This window comes from Apium graveolens, chromosome 1, assembly GCF_009905375.1.
Source record: "Apium graveolens cultivar Ventura chromosome 1, ASM990537v1, whole genome shotgun sequence".
Classification (NCBI taxonomy): domain Eukaryota; kingdom Viridiplantae; phylum Streptophyta; class Magnoliopsida; order Apiales; family Apiaceae; genus Apium; species Apium graveolens.
This window is the reverse complement of record NC_133647.1, coordinates 168,200,675-168,223,162: the sequence shown is the minus strand read 5'-3', so window position 1 is coordinate 168,223,162 and position 22,488 is coordinate 168,200,675. Positions and strand designations below refer to the sequence as shown.

Here is a 22,488-nt window from a genome sequence, read left to right as displayed (position 1 = left end):
ATTTTTAGGGATGCACGATTGTAAGGGGGATGTATTAATTGTTATTGCCCTTATTTTGTTTACGTACTTAGTTTTTGTACTTGTCATTGTCGGCTCTTGCTTATTTTAATTTTCGTAAGTGCTTATATATAGGATGGCTGACTTATTGTTTTGTTTGTTTCTTTGTAGTGGAAGGCGCCTCACTTAAAAAGGTTTTAGACGGAGGGATTCGAGGAGGAATGGACAAGACAATGATGTTGTTACTGCAGCGTGCTGCGAGGAAGCCTGCTGATGCGGCCAGGGCTGGACCGTCGGGGGTTCCTCATTCAGTTTCAATTGAATTGCTTGATGACCAGGGAAACAAGGTAATTGAAGACAATGAGAGGGTTGTTTCAGATCTCGTCCGCGTGGAAGGTAACCCTCGAAAGCGATTTCGGAGGGAGGATGATGAAGTAGCTATTGGAGGACGGGGGGGCGGTGTCGAGGGTGTGAACAAAAATGTGGCCACTTCCGGGGAAAGGGTTTATGGAAAGACCGTCGACCCTCGATCGAAGAAAGAGGTGATGAGGGTCGAGATTCAGCCCACGGAGCGATGGACGGGGGGATCAACTGTGCCCTTGAGGGCACTTAACCTCTTTAACTTACCTCAGGATTTGGTTGCTTATGATGGGAGGAAGCGTGAGGACCTTGTTGATCGATGCAAGAGCCGGGCTGGGAGGGTACTTTCATTCCCTTCTCTTTCTTTTTAATGTGCATGTTTCTTTGTTTTCATGTTCGGTCATGGTCGTTTATAGTCATAGTTGCCGACCCTGATTTCATGTCCCCCTTTTTTTCTTTTTTCTTTTTTTTTTGCAGTTTCTTTCCGATTTTATGCATATACTGGAGGATTACAAGGCTGATGTTGATGGTGAGGCTTGTTCCAAGCTGGAAGCTGAAGTTGCTGCCTTGAAGGGGGAAAAGAAGAAGATTGCGGTGGGTTTTGCGGAACTCGAGCACAGGGTGGCTGATTTGTCTAAGGTAAATTCCGCACTGTCGAAAAAGGTTGCTGAGATGGAGGCTACCGAGCAGGTGTCGAGTGGGAGGATACAGGAACTCGAGGGTCGACTGCTCGAGGTGGAAAGGGAGCTTGAAGAGGAAAAAGGCAAGCGCCAAGGCTTGGTTTGACAGGTCGAAGGAATGGATGGCTCCTACAAGTTGATCGTGAAAGAAAATGAAGATTTGAAGACAGAGGTAGAGAAAGCCGTTGAAGATATCGCTGGTGCTCTGGGCGACGGTTATGGACAATGTCTTCGACGGATGGAAGAGGCTGGTTTTGCCGTCGAGGGTCATGCCTTTGATGACTATCTTCGTGACTTGGCGTCGAAGGGTAATAACGCATGAAGGCAGGGTATGCCCTGTGATTTTTGTAATCGTATTTGAACATTTTTAAGTGTTTAAGAGCTTTATTGATAACACCGGATGATGGATTTGTAGGAAGTATAAGGTATGCGATTCATTGTTTAAGTTTATTTCTATGTTGTAAGCAGTTACGTATTGGCTGGTTTTGCTATCTATTTGTCTCGAGTTTGAAACATTAAGTCGTTTGTTAATTTCGTAGTCGAGTGTTTACATTATGAGAGAGATTTTATTGCCCAGACCGTCGTCGTGAAGTGGTTGTATAAACATTTGCCTAGAAATGAATGATTATTTTTAGTTAAGTAAGGAGTGAAGGAAGTGAGAGTCTGTGCTTTTTCCAAGTTAAAGGAATTTGTTCATCATAACCTCGTAACGACCCCTATTACATCGAGGGTTTGTTTTTGAAATGGCATTTTACTGCCTCAAGATAACAAGTTACAACCGAGATTAAATTACTGATAGAACTTTTTGAGGTGAATTCCATTCCAAGCATTTTTGATGGGTTTCCCGTCGAGGTGCGCAAGCTCATAGGTCCCCGAGCTTACAAGTCTCGAGATCCGATAAGGGCCTTCCCAAGCTGGTTTGAATTTTCCTGAGACAGTGGGTTGTGATGCTGCGGAATCTCTTAAGACAAGGTCGTTAACCTTGAAGTCTTTGGGTTTGACTTTTTTGTTGAAGTACCTTGCAGTTTTTTCTTGTTGGGCAACCATCCGCACTCGGGCTTCTTCCCTTGTTTCTTCTAACAGATCATTGTGAAGGCGAAGTCCGACGAGAGATAGAGCAGGATCGAATACGTCGACCCGTGGTGAGGTGAGACTTATCTCGACAGGTATGACAACGTCGACTCCATATGCAAGTCGGAAGGGAGTTTCGCCCGTCGCACTTCGGGGAGTCGTCCTATACGACCACAATACATTCGGTAGTTCGTCGACCCAACATCGGGGTACTTCTTCAATTCTTTTCTTCAGGCCTTGTAGGATGGTTCTATTTGTTACCTCTGCTAGTCCATTTGCTTGGGGGTATGCTACTGATGCTTTGATGTGCTGGACTTTTAATTCGAGCAGGGCCTCCTCAAATTGCTTTCCTACAAACTGAGTGCCGTTATCAGAAACTAAGATTCTGGGGATCCCAAAGCGAAAGACAACGTATTCCATAAAGAATTCTATCATCTCTTTTTCTCGAATTTTAGCAAGTGGTTTTGCTTCAACCCATTTGGTTGCGTAATCCACAGCGACTACGATGTATTGGCACTGATTTTTGGATTTTGGAAAGGGACCCACAATGTCTATTCCCCATTGGAAAAAGGGGCATGGGCTGAGAATAGAGTTCAGCTCAGTTGTGGGTCGACGGTTTACATTTTCGTGCAGCTGACATGCTTGACATTTCTTGACGTAATCTTCACAATCTTTCCGTATTGTAGGCCAAAACAGGCCTTGTCGGATAACTTTGAGGGCTAATGTTTTCCCTCCTAGGTGTTCTCCACAGATTCCCGTATGTATTTCTACGATCGCTTGGAGGGCCTCTTCTGGAGACAAGCAACGGAGCAGAGGTTCAGAGAGGGCACGTCGGTATAACTCCGAACCCACAACACAGTAGTTCCTGGCTTTGAACATGAGGGTGCGGGCTTCGGACTTATGCTCAGGCAATTTGTTGTCGATAATGTACTCAAGGAAGGGTTGGCGCCAATCGAGCCTAGCCTGGATTTGATTGACTGATATTTCGTCGATAGAGGGGGTCTCCAAAATGTCGACGTATGTTGGGCTGAGATTAGTGGGGAGGTTGGAAGAGGCTAGTTTGGTTAGAGAGTCTGCCCACTGGTTCTCTTCTCTGTCGACGTTTGACATTTTCCATGAAGGGAATTTGCTAAGAAGCTCTTGTGTTCTTGTTAAATATCGGGCCATCCTTTCATTATGCGTCTTAAATTCGCCACTTATCTGTTTGCAAACCAACTGAGAATCCCCAAATATGTCAATGACCCCTGCTTCGAGATCGGATGCGAGTTTTAGACCGGCAATGAGTGCCTCGTACTCGGCCATGTTGTTTGTGGCAAAGAACCCGAACTTGAGAGCTTGCTGAATTTTGAATCCTCCTGGGCTGATTAATATGACCCCTGCTCCTCCAGAGCCGGATGTCGAGGAACCATCAACGAACAGAAGCCACGGACGAGACTGGTCCTCTTCAGGTTTGTGCGTCTTGGATTGGAACTGGCATTCGGCGACAAGATCTGAGAGAACTTGGGCCTTGATCGCCGTTCGAGGTTTATACTCGATGTAGAACTGGCTTAACTCGATGGTCCAAGCTGCGAGCCTGCCTGTTATGTCGGGCTTGTGCAGGATTCTTTTCAGGGGAAGATTGGTCAGGACATGGATTTCTCTCGCTTAAAAATAATGGCGTAGCTTACGACTCGCGACAACGAGAGCGTACACGAGTTTCTCGACTTGAGGGTACCTTGTTTCCGCGTCTCGTAGTGAGTGACTGATGTAATATACATGAATATCTTTTCCTTCATCGACATGGACCAATACTGCCGCGACAGTTTCGTCGGAAGCTGAGAGATATACCCGTAGCGGCTCACCTGTTAAGGGTCGTGTTAAAACTGGAGGATTTGTCAAAAACATCTTTAACTCCGTGAAATTCTTTTCACAGTCTTCGTTCCATTCAAACTGCGATGATCTGGAAGCTTTTTTCATTGCAGAGAAAAATGGGAGGCATCTCTTTGAAGATTGAGGAATGAACCTTCGAAGTGCGGCTATACTCCCTGTGAGTTTTTGTAAGTCTTTAATGGATCTTGGTTTGCTCATTTCTAGAATAGCTTTCGTCTGAGCTGGATCGGCCTCGATGCCTTTCTGGGTAACAAGGAACCCCAAAAATTTACCTGCAGTAAGGCCGAACGAACACTTTGTCGGGTTCATTCGCATGTTATTTGCCCTCGCATTGGTGAACGTTTCTCGAAGGTCTGTCACGTGGTCGGAGGTAGCTTTTGATTTTGTGATCATGTCATCGACGTATATTAGCATGTTTCTTCCTATCTGCGAAGAGAATATTTTATCCATTGTCTGCTGAAAAGTAGCACCCGCATTGATTAATCCGAAGGACATTACTTTGTATCCAAAGACCCCTCTATGAGTAATGAAAGCAGTTTGTTGCCAGTCATGGGAATCCATCTTAATTTGATTATACCCCGAAAAGGCGTCCATAAAGGACAGGAGTTCGTTTCCCGCTGTGGCGTCGATGAGTTGGTCGATATTGGGCAAAGGGTAAAAATCTTTAGGGCACGCCCTATTCACATCTGAATAATCAATGCACATTCTCCACTTCCCATTGCTTTTCTTAACCAGAACTACGTTTGATATCCATGTGGGGAATTGCACGGGCTCGATGAAGCCGGCGTCGAGGAGTCTGTCGACCTCTTGGTCGATGGCTGCTCTTTTCTCGGCCGAGAATATGCGTTGTTTCTGTCGGACAGGCCTGGTGTCTTTACTGATGTGCAGCGAATGTCGAGCAGTGGTCTCTGGGATGTCAGGCATGTCCCTCGGGACCCAAGCGAAAATGTCGGAGAATTCCCGAATGAGGTTTGTGATATCTCTTTTGAGATCTGATGAGAGGTTTTTGCCGATTCTTGTTGTTTTATCTGGGTTTCCTTCAAATACTTCTATATCTTCTGTTTCTTCGAGAGGGGAGCATGAATTGCTCGTGGATGAGTCAATCAATTCTCTTGGGTCGATATCTAGTACTTGATTGACTTCTAGCTCTTCCTCTGTCTTTTTTCTTGGAGAAACGGTGGTTAGGTAGCATTGTCTTGCTGTTACTTGATCCCCAATCATTTCTCCCACGCCGAAATCTGTGGGAAACTTCATTTTCAAGTGGGAGATAGATGTTATAGCTCGGAGCGCAGAGATCGTCGTTCGTCCCAAAATGGCGTTGAAGCTTGAGGAAGCGCTAATCACATGGAATTTGACCATTTTCCAAATCTGACAGGGGGGAACCGAAAAGCACTGGCATATCGATGGTTCCTACAACGTGAACCTCATTGCCTGTGAACCCGTATAGCGGGGTTCGGGAGTTTTCGAGTCTTCGATCTCCTATGTCCATTCGGGAAAAAGCATGGTGATATAACACGTCGACGGAGCTATCATTATCGACCAACATTTTCTTAACCGTATTGTTTCCCACACGTGTTGTGATGATGAGAGCATCTTGATGGCCTTCGATGAGACCGGGACGATAATCGTCGTCAGAGAAAGAGATGACGGGGGAGGGATTCACTCGAGGGCGTTTAGCTGTCGAGGGATTGACATTAAAGACTTCTCGAGCATAAATCTTGCGAGAGTTGTGGGAGAGGCCCCCGGCGGCTACGCCGCCAAAAATAACGTCGATTACACGGTCGTTTTCGCCTCGATGGTGACGTCTGGGTTCATCATCGTGTTGCACATAGTGGACTAGCTGCCCTCGACGAATTTTTCCTTCGATGAGATTGCTAAGTTGAAAACATTGCTCTGTTGTATGGCCGGTGTCTTCATGATATTCACAATATCTGGAGCTTGGGGGTCTTCCTGGTTTCATGGGTCTTGGAGGGCGATAGTCCGGTTCCGTTTTCAACACCGCCAAAATTGTCATTTTCTCAGTGTTGAGTTTAGTGAACTCTTTTTCAGATCGATTGTGGGGCTGCCAATCCCTTTCTCTTCTATCCCTCGGGGGAAGGTCCGATGTGCGAGGCGGGGGCAACCTACGTCGCTCTCGGCGCCTTTCCCTCGCAGGGGATCGTGGACTGTAGCTTCGGCGTCGTTCGTACTTTGACGACCTCCGTGGAGATTGTATACAGCTTACCGCTTCTTGAAGCATCATGCGGTGTTCTATAATCTGGAACGCAGCCTGTAGTGTTTTCGGCCTTTTTTCAAAGATCTCTTCTAAAAGGAGGCCATGCCTAGACTTATCGATGCCCGCTGTCAGGAAGTTGACTGCCATCTGTTCTATTAAGTCTGGAATTTCTGCTATCTCTTCTCTGAACCGGGTTAGAAAACTCCTGAGACTTTCGCCGGAGCGTTGATGCATTGTCATCAAGGATGCAGTAACTTTGATTCCTTTGTAGTTGCTGGAAAATCGGGCTTGAAACTTGCTTTTCAGAGTTGTCCACGAGTCGATTGACCAAGGTGGCAAGTTACTGTACCATCGGAGAGCCGTGCCTTGAAGGCAAGTAGAGAAGAACTGACACCTAGCGATCTCCGAGTGGCCGAAGAAAGCCATGCGACCGTCAAATGTATTTAGAAATGCTAACGGGTCCGAGGATCCGTCGAAATGATCGAGAGCAGGCGTTTTCAACGTCCTGTCGATGCGCGCCTTCTCAAGCACTAATGATAGGGGGCTCTCAGAAACGGTTTCAAACCCTGCCTGATTTCTCATCAAGGTACGCATCTGGGCGATTTCCTCCTGCATTTTAGCGAACTCCTCGTGAGATATAGATTCTGTGGATTCTGTCTGATGTGAGACATCGGCAGATGACACTGTCCTCTGTCGACGTTCGCGAGGTTGCGAATATGTTGACTCCGCCGAGGGCTCATATTCGTACTCCGCATCATCCTCATCATAAAATTCATCATCTTGTCCTTCATTTTGAATTGTAGTTTGTTGGAGCTCTCGACGGAGACGGTGAATCTCGCGTTTTCGCTCAAGTTTAGCCTGCAATCTCTGAGCTTCGCGCTCTAGAAACTCGAGTTCTTCATCTGAATCAGGCGAATCCTTTGGATTTCCTTGGTTTTGGGCTTTTAGCCTTTCTTTCTTTTCCAAATGTAGCCGAACGTCGCTCGAGAGAACTTTTTTTCCTTTAGATGTTTGAACTCTAAAACGCTGGTCTGACACAGCTTTTCTTTTTCTGTCCTTTTGGAGTGAGTCCTTCAATCCTAGAAATTGATCTTCTGAAGGAACTTCAGGTGGAGGGAACAAACACTTCGGCTTCAATGCCGGTTGTTTTGGAAGCTCGCGATCGTCGTGGGTCGAGGGGTCGGCGGCAACTTCTGCCGTCAACTCCTTTACCTGAGTTGGTCCGGCGGTTCCCGGATCAAGCTCTTCTACAATCATCTTCTGGTTGGATCTTGTTAAAGCAAAGCTCCTTTTAGCGCCAAATGATGTACCAATAATATTATTATTAGTCTATAGTTTTAGGAAATGATCTTCTTTGCTTAATTAGCCAACCCCCTCAAATGAGATTGTTGTCCTTTATTTATACTAAGTCTCAAATGGGCTCAATCCTTACAATGTGGGCCTTCTTGGGCTTTCCAAGATGTATTGTGATTATTCTAACTATAATTCCTTTGGGCCGTCTTGCCCTGGTCCAACACTAATAATAAAAGGAAAAGAGAATATAAAGAATGATCCCATTCATAGTCTTTTTATTTAACAATACCACTTTATAGTTAAAACACTAATTTTTATTATGAAGTCTTTGCTAGTTGTTTTAGTGTTTACTAAATTATTAGTAGTAGGTAAAAGTAACGAATATGCTTTTGTTGACTAATTGTGCAATGCAAAAGGAAACCAAAAGTGGAGAATTGAGCACATCCGAAGATTGAAAATAAAGAAAGGAGACAAAATGTGTGAAAGAAATAGAGAAGAAATTTAGCAGAAATCACCGATACATATATTGAGGGCAGAATGGAGGAAGGCGCCATTGTTGGAAATTCAGGGAAGGATGCTTACGGAGATCTGGAGGTTTTAAAATCTCTGGGTTTTGGACATTTACTGGTTTTGTTCTGGACACAAAGCCAAGTTGAGAGTACTAATTTTGGATGTACATTAAACTACTATAAGCGCACAATCGATCCGAACAAATATTATATAATTGGTTGTGACGCCGATGCCAGAAGAAAACTATTACTTTACAGGTCTCATTTCCTGGGTTGTACTATCAGATGGTCTCGCTCTGACACCCGCAGCGGGGTAATTGATCGCGTATTCGATAAGGGCACCTCCGAGATGAGTCCTAACATCTCGTTTTACTCAGAGGATGAATACCCACACCTACATTTTGCTCTCAGCTGTGGTATTCTTTCTTCTTTCTGTTTCCCTTTCAAGGGAACTAAAAATATCGAATTAATATTTGTAGAGAATTATTCACAATTTGTGCGAAACACGAATTAAAATTAATATATTAATATCAAATATAAAATTGGTACTTGCAAAAAATAGTTATGTGATTAAAAAGAATCGAATTAGTTATGAAATTTTCCACTTTAATTCTAGTTTTGCATTGTTTTACTTGATATAGAAATCTAACATATTAGTTTTATTTTTGTGAAACGAATTGTATCTCTATCTTACGAACCAAATATTTGTTTTTTAGATAATTTAATATTAATTAATATTATTTGATACTTAATTATCGATAAAAATTAATTTACAAATTAAAAGTAAATAGATGTTATTAAACTTAATTTAATATTACTTAATATAATCTAAATACAACCCATAAATTTGTTATTGTTAAAATATGTTTTTTAATTTTAAGTAAATAAACGTTGTGATGGATAATAACAAATACGATCGTTAAATCAATAATTTTCAGTTTAAAAGTTAATAAATATTACTAAAGTCATTTGCTATTACTTAATTATTTTTAAAGTTATATTATCCAATTTAAAAGTAAACTGACACTAGATTTGACACTAACTGATAGAAAATAAAGTTTACAGAGAATTGAAGTCAATTCGTGTTAATGGTTTACTTTGTAGTAAGTAGTTTTTCAAAATAAAAGTAAATATATGTTATTTTACTTAATTTAACGTAACTTAATAAATTTTTAATATAATTTATAAATAAATAAAATATACAGAGAATATAAGTCAATTCGTGTTAGTAATTTACTCGGTAGTTTGCAAAGAAAATAAAATTTACAAAGATGGGAAGTCGATTTGTTTTGAAAACAAAGTTTATAGAGAATAGAAGTCAACCTATGTCAGGTAAGTACCAAAATTTGGTATTTTAATACTTTAGTACTTTTAGCACCAAATTATACACAGTTTCGCTTATTAATAAAGAGTATAGATAAGATATTCCGCCGGGTCGGCTTCGCCGTTGAATAGAAGGTCGGGGTTGTGCCTAAATACCCGAGGGAGGGGGATGATCGGATAGCAGCCGTAAATGGAGAAGGGGCAGCTGATGTCGGGGCCCCCCCTCTTCTCTCGCTCCATCTCATCTAAGATCCTCCTCAGGTCTCTTACCCTAACAACTTCTCCTTCTCTGTCACCACCCGCGTTACTCGAATGGTGTGAGCCCTGAGGTCGCTCGCGGCGTCCCCCTCCTCCAGCTCTCACTTGCGACTCTTCTTCAAGATTGTCTCTGCGCCTACGTCGCTCATCCCTCCTGGGCGAGGTGCGCTGACGTCTTTATGGAGGGGTCGCTTCACGCTCTCTTTTTAAGCCTCTCGGACCCACGGGCTCTTTTTCTTCTCTCTCTCTTTCTTGCAATTTTCTAACTTAAGCCTGAGATTATGCTCACTTAGCTTTTTACCCACTCGGTCTAGCACGCTAGTCGACCGAGCTCTAGGGGCGTGAGCTCGACCTCGCTCTAGTCCTTCTTCTTGCCTCCGCTTCCTGGTGTCGCCGCTTGTTTGCCTTCTTTGGTCATCTCTTCTCCCTAAGATGAAACTCCCCTCCTTCTAGCGCCAATTGTTATAGGGAGAATTTCGTATAACAGTGTTGTGGAGGTTGATAGGCGGAACAAGGATCAATGACGGTTTTGAAAACGGAGGAAGGTTATGTATGGTGGTGGCTGAGCTTGTATGTTGACTCCTTAAGAAAGAATAGGGTTTGTTATTCTCTATCAAGTGTCGACTCATGTCTCATACAAGTGCCTACGTGCCCTATTTATAGGGATCAAGCCTCACATAATTCTTGGGGAATAAGTCACGTAGGTTAGGGTTAGGTTTCTCCAATCCGTGCAGCCCAAGCCCAAGATAAAGGCAGGCCTTCAGCCAATTAGTCACGTAAATCTCGACCGGCTCCACACGCTTTCTACAATCTCGCGACATCTCTGTATTTCTTCCCGTAATTGTGGAAATAACCCGTGTCAGCCCGAAATCTACGAGCAACTCAGTCATCTATGAGTCACTTTCCATGTTGCACACAAAGTCCTTTAATGTGGGTCGGCTTGGTCATCTCGGCCCGCACCGCCTTCCTTTTCAATTAATAAATACAATGTTACCTCTGTTTTCATAAGATGTGGGCTCATGGGCCCAACCCGCGTGTGGGCTCATGGGCCCAACTCGCGTGTGGGAGCCCAGATGGCAAGTGCGAGCCCAACTTACATGTGTGAGCCCAGCTCGCATGTCATGACCCCAGCCCGCATGTGCTGACTCAAGTCATATTAATCCATGGTTCTAACCCACATACGGTTCAGCTATTTAATACACCTACGGGGACCTGTTTAGGACTCATGACCGAAAGCGGGCATAACACAATGTTTGCTAAATTAGCTGGTAAAAGTTTTTATTTTTGAAAAGCAGATTAGTTGGCAAAAGCAATGAATATGGTTTGTTGACTTATTGTGCAAGAATGAAAAGCAAACTAAAGGTGGAGAATTGATCACATAATATAAAAAAGGAGACGAAATGCGGGAAAGAAATTGAGAAGAAATACAGGAAGCGCCGATAAATATTGAAAGGTCGAATGGAGGAAGCCGCTATTGCTGCAAATTCAGAGAATGAGGTTTTAAAATGTGTGGGTTCAAAGCACTCACTTGTTCTGTTCTGGACAAGAAGCAATTATAGAGGAGGATACTATGAGCGTGCAATGGAACCGAACAGATATCTAATAATTGGTTGTGACGATGACGCCAGAAAAAATCTATTACGTTACAGGTCTCACTTCCTCGGTCATACTTTCAGATGGTCTTGCTCTGACTGCCATGGGGTAATTGAACGCGTATTAAAGAACAACAGCCCTGAGATGAGTCCTAACATCTCGTTTTACTCAGAGGATGAATACCCACACCTACATTTTGCTCTCAGCTGTGGTATTCTTTCTTCTTTCTGTTTCCCTTTCTATGGATCTAATCGGCGTTGCGTTATGGAGATTGTTTCCACTAGCAACCAAGATGTTGAAACACTCATGAAGTTTTGTCAATCTATCAAGGTATGTCATTCAATCCATTTCCTACTCCTCTCTTCGTTTGTTCATAAGTAAATGTTTTTTCTAACATGCTCATTTCAATTATTTCTTCGCAGGGATTTCACTGGTTCTGGAGCTTCAGAGACATAAAAGTAAGCCCTTATACATAGTATCCCTTCTTACAAAACAAATTGTTTGCCCTTATTTATTTATTTATATTTTGCTATCAGTTCCATAAATATACCCAGCCTGTCCCAGAAATAGATCACTTGTTGGAGGTGGTGTCTCAAACATTCCAGTTACCTCTTGCTCAATACTGGAACTCTGGGCGCTGGATCCCCTGCTTGGTACGGCAATTCAGTTATCCAGTTTCTGAAAACTTAGCACCCTGGTCTCAGTTCAAACATGTTTGTTTCCACAAGCTCTTAGACATTGCTCAAGGCCCACTTAGCAGCTCATGTAAAGTATCCGGAAACTTTTTCTTTAGGGATATAACAGCACTGAGTATTACTCAATACCCCTTTTCACATTATGCACTAAACTGTGGTTCAATTGCTTGTTTTACAATCAAATTGTGCAACATTTCCCTACCATATAAAAAATGAATACTTGAGTTCTTTTTTCCTGCCCAGGAAATGGATAATGATTACCCTCAAACCTTGTTGAATTCTATATGGGCAACAATTAACAAATGTCTTCCAAATTGGTACCTTTCTTCAGGAGAACAACCTGGACAAGTTCTATCGGTCAAAATTATCAACTCTTCTGCCCAAATTGAACCTGAATCGTTCAAATTAGGTCAAAACAATAGCTCTCTTTCTCACCTTGAAGTCTTGGAGTATACTCACACTTCAAATTTGTTTGAAAATAATTCTGGTAAAAGGACCAACTTATTTTCTCATGAAGAAGCTGCCGCAGAGAGAACATCAAATAAAGTACCAACTAAAGCTTTCCAGCCTAGAACATCTGAAGAACATCGAACTACCCTGGCTGCTGAGAGAGGTAACCTAGCTATTTGTTTTAAGGAATGATCTAGAAACATGGAAAATGTACTTATTAAATTTAATTAATGTGCAAAATGTGTACTTTTTTTACTCTGCCTAAAATGGAATAAAATTGAAACATGGATAATGTACTAAATAAAAAAAGTGTTCTTAAATTTCTTTTTTGTTGGTGGCTTCACAGTGGATAAGCCAGTGGAAGTGTCAACTGATGAAGACGTTGAATATGCTGTGACTACTGAATCAAAATGATACAAGAAATCTATAATACCTTTTACTGAAGAGAATATTAGTAAGCATTTTGGAAAACCACTTAAAGATGCAGCAGAGATCTTCGGTGGTATGTTTCGTTCTACCATGTTCCTGCACTTCTAAATTTCAACTTCATACAGAAAACATAATTAATTATTGCTAATAATTTACGCAACGTCAATTTTTTTTTATTTGAAATGTTCCTTTTTGTAGTTAGTCCATCTACATTTAAGCGTGGATGTAGACGCGTTGGTATTACATAGTGGAAACCTAGCAAGAGAAAGTTAATTGCTACTGGATAGGGGAAACAGAATGTTTAACAGAATGTTTCTCCAAGCATGCATCCTCTGCAGGATACACCATGTTTTATATTACCATGTTTTTTCACTTCTATATTTGAGCTTCCACTACTAGTTTGTGTTTCTGATCGCATATCTCCAATACTTTCAGTTAGTCGATCTACATTCAAGCGCATATGTAGAGGTCTTGGTATTGAAAGATGGCGATATGGCAAGAGAAGGCTGAAGAGTCACAGTTCCTCTAAGCTGAACAGGGTAAATGACGAGGGACTAAGTATACAGAATTTTTCTCATTTGAGCATGGCACCTTTGCAAGTTAGAACTGCTTCTCAAACAAGCCAAGAGATAAATGTGAAGGCAACCTACAATAAAGTTGCTATAAGATTTGAACTGCTTGATTCATCAGGAATGGCAGAGTTGGAAGATAATTTGATTGAGAGGTTAAAATTGGAGAGAGACGCATTTAGCATCAAGTATAAAGACGAGGAAGGTGATTGGGTTTTAATTGCTTGTGACAAGGATGTGCAAAAATGTATAGAAATCACAAGATCATTAGGAAAAACAATTATTACGATGTTGGTTGATCCGCCCATCAGTCATTATGGATCTTGATACCAGATGGTCTGTTTTTCTGTTGTAAATCTTTTGAGAAACATAGATTTACATGTTATGCATTTTCACCATAATATGCTGATGTTTACGTATTGGGACTTTCCTCTATAAGCTAGCCCGTGTTTGATTATGTGGAGAATTTGTTTGGAAAATAACAGCTATAATGGATAGCTAAAAGTCTCACTACACAGAGGTGAGAATGGATAGCTATAACGGTGTTCCCATAAGGTTTGAAATACATACTTCTAGTAGTTGGTTAGTGTGATGGTATTGGATTGTTATATGATGTTACTATGTTAGTACAAAAAACACACACATTTCTAACTTACTTGAACTCTAAACCCCAGCTTGGGAACACACATATTAAGTCTCTCTTTCTCCCTCCCCCCTCTCTCTGCATTGCACTTGTCCTCTTCCTATCCAACATCACTGTCTTTGTTACTGTTCTCCTCTCTCTATGTTCCTTCACTTTCTACTGCCCCCCTTGTGGTCCTTCCATTTTTAACGTCGTCTAATCTTTGATATAGTCAGTTGCGGAACCAGGATTATAAAAGACCCGATGTAAAAAAAATGTAACATGAAAACGTTTCTGCATTAGTAGATAAATTTATTAACTTTAAACACCCTGCCACCATATATATTTGATATATATTTTTAACGTCGTCTAATAATTGGTTGTGACGATGACGCCAGAAAAAATCTATTACGTTACAGGTCTCACTTCCTCGGTCATACTTTCAGATGGTCTTGCTCTGACCCCTGCCATGGGGTAATTGAACGCGTATTAAAGAACAACAGCCCTGAGATGAGTCCTAACATCTCGTTTTACTCAGAGGATGAATACCCACACCTACATTTTGCTCTCAGCTGTGGTATTCTTTCTTCTTTCTGTTTCCCTTTCAAGGGAACTGAATCAGCTGGATCTGGAGATTATGATGTTATGGAGATTGTTTCTACTTGCAACCCAGACGTTGAAACTCTCAGGACTTTCTGTCAACCTTCCAAGGTATGTCATAATCTATTTCCTCCTCCTCTTTGTTTATTCAAAAGTCAATGTTGTTTCTAACATGCCCATTTCACTTATCTCTACGCAGAGATTTCACTGGTCATGGAGGTGCCGAGACACAGAAGTAAGCCTTAACATAGTATCCTTCTTTTTACAAAAACAAATTGTTTACTTTTTTTTTTTTTTTGTATTTTGCTATCAGTTCCAAGAATATGCCCAGCCTGTCCCGGAAATAGATCGCATGTTGGTCATTGTGTCTCAAACATTCCATTTACCTCTTACCCAATACTGGATTTTTAATGAAGAGGAACTCTTATTGGTAAAACAATTTAGTGGTGGAGTTTCTGAAAACTTAGCACAGTGGTGTCAGTTCAAAGATGCCTATTTCCACAAGCCCTTTAGCGAATATGAAGGCCCGCTTGGCAGACCATCTAAAGGAGCCGGGGCCTTTTTCTGCAGGGATATAACAGCACTAAGCATTACTCAATACCCCTTTTCACATTATCTAGGAAACTGTGGGTCAATTGCTAGTTTTACAATAAACTTGCGCAGCCAGTCTTCGCCATATCATGAATGGATACTCCAGTTCTTCTTTCTGCCTGCACAGCAAATGGATAATGATTACCCTCAAACCTTGTTAAATTCTTTATGGGAAAAAATTAAGGAATGTTTTCCAGCTGATTATAAGCTTGCTTCAGGAGAACAACTGGGACAAGGGTTCTCAGTCCAAGTTATTGATGCTTTTAAAGTTGGTCAACCCCATACCTCTCTTCCTCACCAGGAAGCCTCAATGTTTTCTCAAAAAGCTGCCACGGGGGAAACGCCAAAAAGAACACCCAATGAAGCTTCCCCGCCCAGAAGATTTGAGGAATACTTCGAAATTTTGGGCAGTACCGTGGCTGCTGATAGAGGTAACTTAACTATTTGCTTAAAGGAATAAAACTGAAACATGGATAATGTACTAAATAAAATGCGTTCTTAAATTTCTTTTTTTGCTGGTGGCTTCACAGTGGATAACTCAGTAGAACTGTCAACTGATGAAGACGTTGAATATGCTGTGACTGCTGAATCAAAACGACACAAGAAATCTATAATACCTTTTACTAAAGAGAATATTAGTAAGCATTTTGGAAAACCACTTAAAGATGCAGCAGAGAGCTTCGGTGGTATGTTTCATTCTGCCATGTTCTTGCACTTCTATTTTTCAACTTCATCCAAACGACATTATTAACTGCTGATAATATTTTACACAACCTCAAATTTTATTTTATTTTAATTGTTCCTTTTTGTAGTTAGTCGATCTACATTTAAACGCAGATGTAGAGACTTTAATATTACATGGTGGCAACCTAGCAAGAGAAAATTGATTGCTACTGAAAAGGGGAATCAGAACGTTTCTTCAAGCATGCGTCCTCTGCAGGACACACCTATAATTTCTCATACAAGCCAAGTGTTGGAAAAGATTACTGTGACGGCCACTTATAAGGAATTTACGATAAAGTTTGGACTAACTAATTTATCAGGAATGTCTGAGTTAGAAGACAATGTGATTAAGAGGCTAAAGTTGAAAAGAAATAGTTTTAGTATCAAGTACCAAGATAATGACAATAAATTGATTTTGATTGCTTGTGATGAGGACGTGCAGGAATGTATGGAATTCTCAAAAATGGCAAAGAAAGCAACAATAGAGATGTTGATTCATCCGCCTGTCAATCATTATTCTGCACCTTGAAAAAAGATGGAACCTTTCTTCTTGTTTCATTAACTCAAATAAATTTGTGTTTGAATTGTATATTTGTGTGATGATTTGGTTGCTGTCTTTGTATAGCATTGTGTTTATCTATGTAAATTCAATGCTTCTGTATAAAGACCTTTGTAATGGCATTATAGGTGATGAAACATTCAAACATCAACGTACTGGCAACATACAAAACTGTGTTATAACAAGATAGTATTAGATCATAATTCAAATGGCTAGAATACAAAATTCAGTAGAAACAACCAATGTACTTTACAAGGAAATTCCTATAACATTTGTACTTTAGTTGTGAGTGCAAACTAATGAATTCATGTATTACAACAAAAACAGACTAAAGAATAAATGTGTAGGTGTGTATGTATGTTTCCTTCCACCTTGAATAAGGGAAGCAATGTCTACAAAAGACTACTGGTTCTCTAGAAATTTTTTTTGCAGAAGTTTGCATCATGTTGGCTGTGTGTTCGCTTTTTCAGGAGGAACACAATCTGTCAGTTCACGTCCACTAGTTTCGAATGGGAAAAGGAGCACACATACCCCAGAAAGAAAGATCACAACTTCAAATAAAAGTATGGCTGAAGTTTGATGACAACCATGAATCAGACCTACTGCCACAAGTGGGCACAACATTCCTCCAATTCTTCCTACTGAGCTTGCTACTCCAACCCCTGTGGTTCTAACTGCCGTAGGGTATATCTACCATACATATTAACAAACACACGCACAAACTATCAGTGATCAATTATGGTTCGGTGTTTAAGATTGAACTTGCATATCTTATGGAAACTAGTACAATTTTTATCAGGACTTACTTCTGGAGCGTATATATAGACCACTGTGAAAGTTGCTGTGATGCATATACGAGCTCCAAATAGGAGACCTGTTGTAATTCCTTGAGGTTGATTGAATACCAACGGTAGCAGAAAGGTGCAACAGAGAAAGAACATTGCCGACATTGAGAACTTACGACCCATTCTATCGACTGTAGCTGCTGCTACAAGAAGCCCCGGGAACTCTTGAGGCAAAAACAAATCAGAGGTGAATGACTCGGCCAACATAACAAACAAGTTCACTCAAGTTTATAAGGAAAACAGATGCTTTTATTTACAGTAATATAATACCTGCAAAACTAGTGATAAATACATCTCTGTAGTTAACGTCCTGCGAATTATCTGATTTTAGCTGATTGTGATTACAACTGCTATGTTCACTGTGTAACTCTGTTGTCAGCAAAACTAGGCCATAATACGAGAATGCATTACCAAAGAAAACAACCCATAAAAGCAAGGTCGACCTAAGTAATTCAGGTGAGAGGAGAGTCAGCACAGATGAATCAGTTCTTTGTTCCATTTTACTGCTCTCATCTGGAAATGCATTTTCCATATTTTTTGGTGAGAGCAGGTGTTTGTCTTCTGCTTCAGAAGAGTTTTCTTGTAGTTCGATTTGTTGGTCCAAAATAAGAATTCCTGGAGGAAGTTTGTTCTGGTTAGTTTTGGCTATTTTCTTCAAAATAACAAGGGCTTCATCTCTCTTTCCTTGCATGCATAAATATCTTGGAGATTCTGGAGTCAGTACATAGAACACAAGAAGCAGTGATGTAGGAAGAGAAGACAGCGCAAGTAGCCATCTCCAACCCAAAGATGGCATTACAAACTGCAAAAATATAGATTACAGAAATGAGAATTAGTAAAAATCGTCTCGGTCATAATGGATTAAACTTTTCCAAGTAATTTAGAACACTTAGAATATAGAAGAAAGATAAAAGTATTAATGATGTAATCATCAACATTGGACGGTGTTATTTGGAGCTATAACCGTATCCCAATCTCAATAATCTCCATCAAAGATCTACTACAAGGGAAAAGTCATATGAAGAGCATCACAGAAAAATCATAGAGTGAAACATTTGTTTTCAAAATGATCAGACACTGAAGTTACCTATGGGACCAGCTCTGCTGGCAGTGAAGCTAAGAACCTATGGGGGAAAAAGCCTTAAATTTCTAGCATTTTAACAGTATCAATCAACAAATGGCATTTCACCTATCGTATTACATGTTTCGAACATAAAATAAGAATAATGCGGTAAAAAGTAGATGACAACGAGAGCATGCCATACTTGCTATTATGACGTACCCATGCAAGTGACGCCTCAAGAATTGTTCCCAATGTCCAGAAAGTTGAAAAAACAACCATCCAAGTGCCTCTAGTTGAAGCCGGGATAAACTCCAAAAACCAAGATGATAGTACAGGACCACCTCCCAAACCAAGACCAACCAGACAACGGAGACTGATCAGACATATGTAGTTTGGAGCAAAAGCACTTAGGAAACCCGCTCCAGCAGTAACCATTGCCGTAATGAGGAACCCTTTCCTGCAGGATGATGAAATCATTTAAATTATACTGCAGAAGCTAGTTTATTTACATAAAATAATTCCATGATGCTATTAAAAGATCCATTCATTCAAACAGAAGTTTATTTCTTGCTCTACCAAGATACAGGTCTAGGAACAGCAAAATTCCACCCATTTCTAAATCTTTTAATCAATGGAACTCTATTGCATTATAAAATCTCTCCAAAAGAGTAAGTCGGGTCAAATCATTAATCCTTTGGAAAAACCAATAACAATTCCCATATATTTCAGATGCACATGTACAGCCTTTACAAATTACAAGCTATATCTGGTGGCTAAAAGAATAGGTGTTGACTATAGACCAATCACTTGGTGTCAAAAAGTAACAAATCATCAAAATTACTTGGGGATGAGACTACTGAAGCTGATAGCTGTGAGATTAAAAAAGTTATAAATAAAAGGAAATGGCCTCTCAGATATTTCAAAGTTATAATGAAGGGCTTGGAGTTTATTAACTATATCACAATAGTATACCATACAAATTATATAATGTTGCATCATTTTTCCTTACAAATTACAGGTAGTACTTAAAAACATGGAGACATAGTTACAAACGGGGAGAAAAAGGGAAGAATATTTTTGCCTTCTTCCATGCTTATCTGAAACAATACCCCATGAATAAGCCCCGACAAGCATTCCAGCAAAAACCACACTGGTTATGTAACTCTCCTTGCGAGGTGAGAGACCCCATGCAGACTGAACTGCTGGACCCACAAAAGAAAGAAGCATCATTTCCATGGCTTCTGCAATCAAGCCCATCCCAGCATAGCCGAGAACAAACATTTGGAATTTCCCAAAACCAACAGCCTCAAGTGCTTCATCCAAAGTGTATGTCTGGCCCTGTTCCCCCATCTTTAACATAGGAACATAAGATAAATGATAGGTAAGGAATTCTTTATCTATAAACCTTTTCACGACTAAAACTACATCAAACTAAATTTGAATTCCTGTTTGTAGAATTTACATAAAAAGTTAAATGTTGTAATCATAAGTCATGACCATGTAACCATGTGTTAATTTTAGAAATTAGCGTAGGTTCGTGCTAGTTATGTCATAATATGAACAGGGTGACCACATTGATGTCGTGCACCCAGTGAATGTATCAAGTTACAAAAGTAGCAGTCTCTTGAAATTGAGAATACTTGATTGTGAGTATAAAATACTTGAGATGACTGTAAACCTTAAGTATTCTATCTATACTAGTACTTATCCTATTACCATCCATCAAAATAACCCTGAGGCAAGATAGATTGAACTACCAGATAACCATACTGCCATACAAGGATTGAAAAAGACTGTGGAAGTCTTTACTATTGTATGATATCGGGTAATGACATTCTGAAGCATAGGCCAACATCATATTCAAGAATGAACATATACAAAACAAAGCAGGAGTTTAGTAAGTAATTATTAGTAGGGTGCTAATAGGAAATATTAGTCCGGTAACACTTATTAGTACTTTAATTTTTCTTCACAATGCAGCCTATTTTGTATCAATGTTTTATCTATATTGCTCTAGAGCCATATTCAAAGGTGTTTCCTTCTGTATAGCTAAAACAGCATCCATGTAACTAAGATCATAAAAACTAGTTCACTGTGTAAATTGACATACAACATCCTACGAAAAAACTAATCAATTAGAGACATTTCCCCTGCTTCTTTCGACTAAACCAACACGTGAGACTAATGCACAACAAATATATCTAAAAGAAGTCATTACTATAATTACATCAATAAGACCATCTGAGAACAAATCACATTTACCATTTCAAGAATTACTCACTCTTTAAGGCTACAAACAAAAACTTAAAGCTAAACACATAAACCCCAAATCAGGCAACCTAAGTAAAATGCATATCCATACATTACAATATCACCACTTTCTACACCTATTTCTAAAAAGATAACAACCAAGGTTTATATAAAAGGAAAAAAACAAAAATTAATCTTTCACCAAAGATCTAACAAACAAGCAATGTAAAGGAAAGAACACTCAAAAAAGAACCATAAAAATCCTAACTTTTAACCACCCAGAATCAATAATTAAATATTTTCTTGATATAGTCAATGTTTCGTATGAAATTTTCAAGAAAATTCAAACCTGGTAGGAATATTCCAGAGAAATAAAAGGGGTGGTGGAATCAAAGTTGAGGAAGCTGGATCTTAAGCTTTATCTTTGCATTGTAAAACAAGGTTGAATCAAATTAAAAAAGAATTCATCTTGTCTGAATGAAGATGTCTGGAAGAAGAAATTTGAATTTACTATAATTAACAAATGAGATCATTTTTATTAGCTTTTGTTTTTGTTTGTTTGCATTTTGGTCAACTAAAACCTGTCATTTTTTGGTTGTTTATGCATAGACACGCCTACCAATTTGGTTATTTTGACTGCCCTTGTCTTTTTACTTTGTTTCTTAATTGAAATCTTTATTCAGGTTGGTTGTTTAGTTAACACGTATAAATTTGAATTAAATATTTAAAATAGTAGAACTTTTGCAGTAATAAATTTCAAAGTTCTATAGTCCAGTGGGGGAATTTGATAGAGTGCTATTTCAATTAATTGACATTTATTCGAATTTTTTATAAAATTAATCAAATTTATTCAAACGTAAAATTTTACGAATTCACGAATTGACATAAATACATATTCTTAAATAAATTCATATAATTTATCCTCTCATGTAACTAATTAATTATCAATATCCTAATTAGTTACTCCCTCTTCTCTCCCATTTGTTTATACTTTCATTTTTTGGATGTCTCTTCCAATTGTTTACATTTCAAAACTTTTCAAAAATGGTAAGGTTTTTATAATTTTTAAAATAACTACATCCACTACTTCTCTCCACTATATCCACTTTATACATATAATATTAATCGGTCCCACTACTTTACTCACTTTTTTAACTTTCCTCCACTATTTTATCATTTTTCTTAAACTCTGAGGGACGGAGGGAGTATATACTTATTTATAGTATTTTAGTTTTTTTGCCTCATTTTATTTTTTTTAATTATTTATTAAAATAAAAACATATTTAGTGAAATTGATATATTAAAAAATTGGAGATCGAGAATGTCCTAACTCAGAGACATATAACCATGATAGTCCAAAAGCGTGTTATGTGTCACCGGAAGAGTTGATGATTGAGTGAACTTCAGTCAGAAATTTAATAGCTGTTATCTATAAGCTTTCAGATAAATCTGAATATGAAAAGAACATGAAGATCAGGCTACAGGGGATAATGTTGAAGAAGACTGATGAAAGGGTTAAAACTTTTGTAGATACTGCAGAGTATATCAAGAAATATGAAGATCAATTTTTGTAACTAAGTATGCTCTATAACATATGTACTCTACACTTTAGAATTTATGCTTATTCTACAAAGTATAAATTGGGGGAGATTGTTGAAAATTGTCTATGTCAGGAATCAGAATCTGCTATAGCGTCAGGATCTGACAAGAGTTATCATGATGTGTAGCTACGGCTGTAATTCGAGTCGGGCGGCTCGCGAGATCGCCCAACTCGAACTCGTTTAAGTGGGATCAACTCGACTCGTTTAGTTAAACGAGCCGAGTTCGGGAAAAAGTTCTGACTCGTTTAATTACCCGAGTCGGCCCGACTCGACTCGTGAAATTAAACGAGCCGAGTTCGGGTAGAGTTTTTGCCTCGATTAAG

General features: G+C 39.6%; 3 protein-coding genes across 9 annotated transcripts; 2 read left to right on the top strand and 1 right to left on the bottom strand.

Moving 5' to 3' along the window:
* The first annotated feature begins 10,879 nt into the window (after nucleotides 1-10,879).
* On the top strand, nucleotides 10,880-13,321 carry LOC141670387 (protein NLP7-like). 4 transcript variants are annotated; one of them, XM_074476217.1, is made up of 6 exons: nucleotides 10,881-11,498; nucleotides 11,591-11,626; nucleotides 11,705-11,933; nucleotides 12,107-12,476; nucleotides 12,660-12,815; nucleotides 12,941-13,321. In XM_074476217.1, coding segments are annotated over exons 1-4 (732 nt in total). In that variant the 5' UTR covers nucleotides 10,881-11,033; the 3' UTR covers nucleotides 12,109-12,476; nucleotides 12,660-12,815; nucleotides 12,941-13,321. The 4 variants fall into 4 exon arrangements, with proteins under 4 accessions (XP_074332306.1, XP_074332311.1, XP_074332318.1 ...); XM_074476213.1 differs by having other exon boundaries at nucleotides 10,882-11,498; nucleotides 12,195-12,476; XM_074476205.1 differs by having other exon boundaries at nucleotides 10,880-11,498; nucleotides 11,705-12,476.
* A 313-nt stretch (nucleotides 13,322-13,634) lies between these two features.
* On the top strand, nucleotides 13,635-16,419 carry LOC141670358 (protein NLP6-like). 3 transcript variants are annotated; one of them, XM_074476165.1, is made up of 6 exons: nucleotides 13,635-13,831; nucleotides 14,353-14,644; nucleotides 14,733-14,768; nucleotides 14,847-15,555; nucleotides 15,655-15,810; nucleotides 15,937-16,419. In XM_074476165.1, exons 2-6 carry the CDS (start codon nucleotides 14,444-14,446, stop codon nucleotides 16,374-16,376), a joined length of 1,542 nt encoding a protein of 513 aa, XP_074332266.1. In that variant the 5' UTR covers nucleotides 13,635-13,831; nucleotides 14,353-14,443; the 3' UTR covers nucleotides 16,377-16,419. The 3 variants fall into 3 exon arrangements, with proteins under 3 accessions (XP_074332266.1, XP_074332261.1, XP_074332275.1); XM_074476160.1 differs by having other exon boundaries at nucleotides 13,635-13,866; XM_074476174.1 differs by having other exon boundaries at nucleotides 13,635-13,866; nucleotides 15,962-16,159.
* A 159-nt stretch (nucleotides 16,420-16,578) lies between these two features.
* LOC141670377 (organic cation/carnitine transporter 7) lies at nucleotides 16,579-21,131 on the bottom strand. 2 transcript variants are annotated; one of them, XM_074476190.1, is made up of 6 exons: nucleotides 20,914-21,131; nucleotides 19,396-19,664; nucleotides 18,534-18,771; nucleotides 17,522-18,053; nucleotides 17,213-17,415; nucleotides 16,579-17,096 (listed from the first exon to the last, which is right to left on the bottom strand). In XM_074476190.1, the coding sequence occupies exons 2-6, from the start codon at nucleotides 19,662-19,664 to the stop codon at nucleotides 16,848-16,850; spliced, it is 1,491 nt and encodes a 496-aa protein (XP_074332291.1). In that variant the 5' UTR covers nucleotides 20,914-21,131; the 3' UTR covers nucleotides 16,579-16,847. The 2 variants fall into 2 exon arrangements, with proteins under 2 accessions (XP_074332291.1, XP_074332300.1); XM_074476199.1 differs by lacking the exon at nucleotides 20,914-21,131 and having other exon boundaries at nucleotides 19,424-19,642.
* Nucleotides 21,132-22,488: the final 1,357 nt, after the last annotated feature.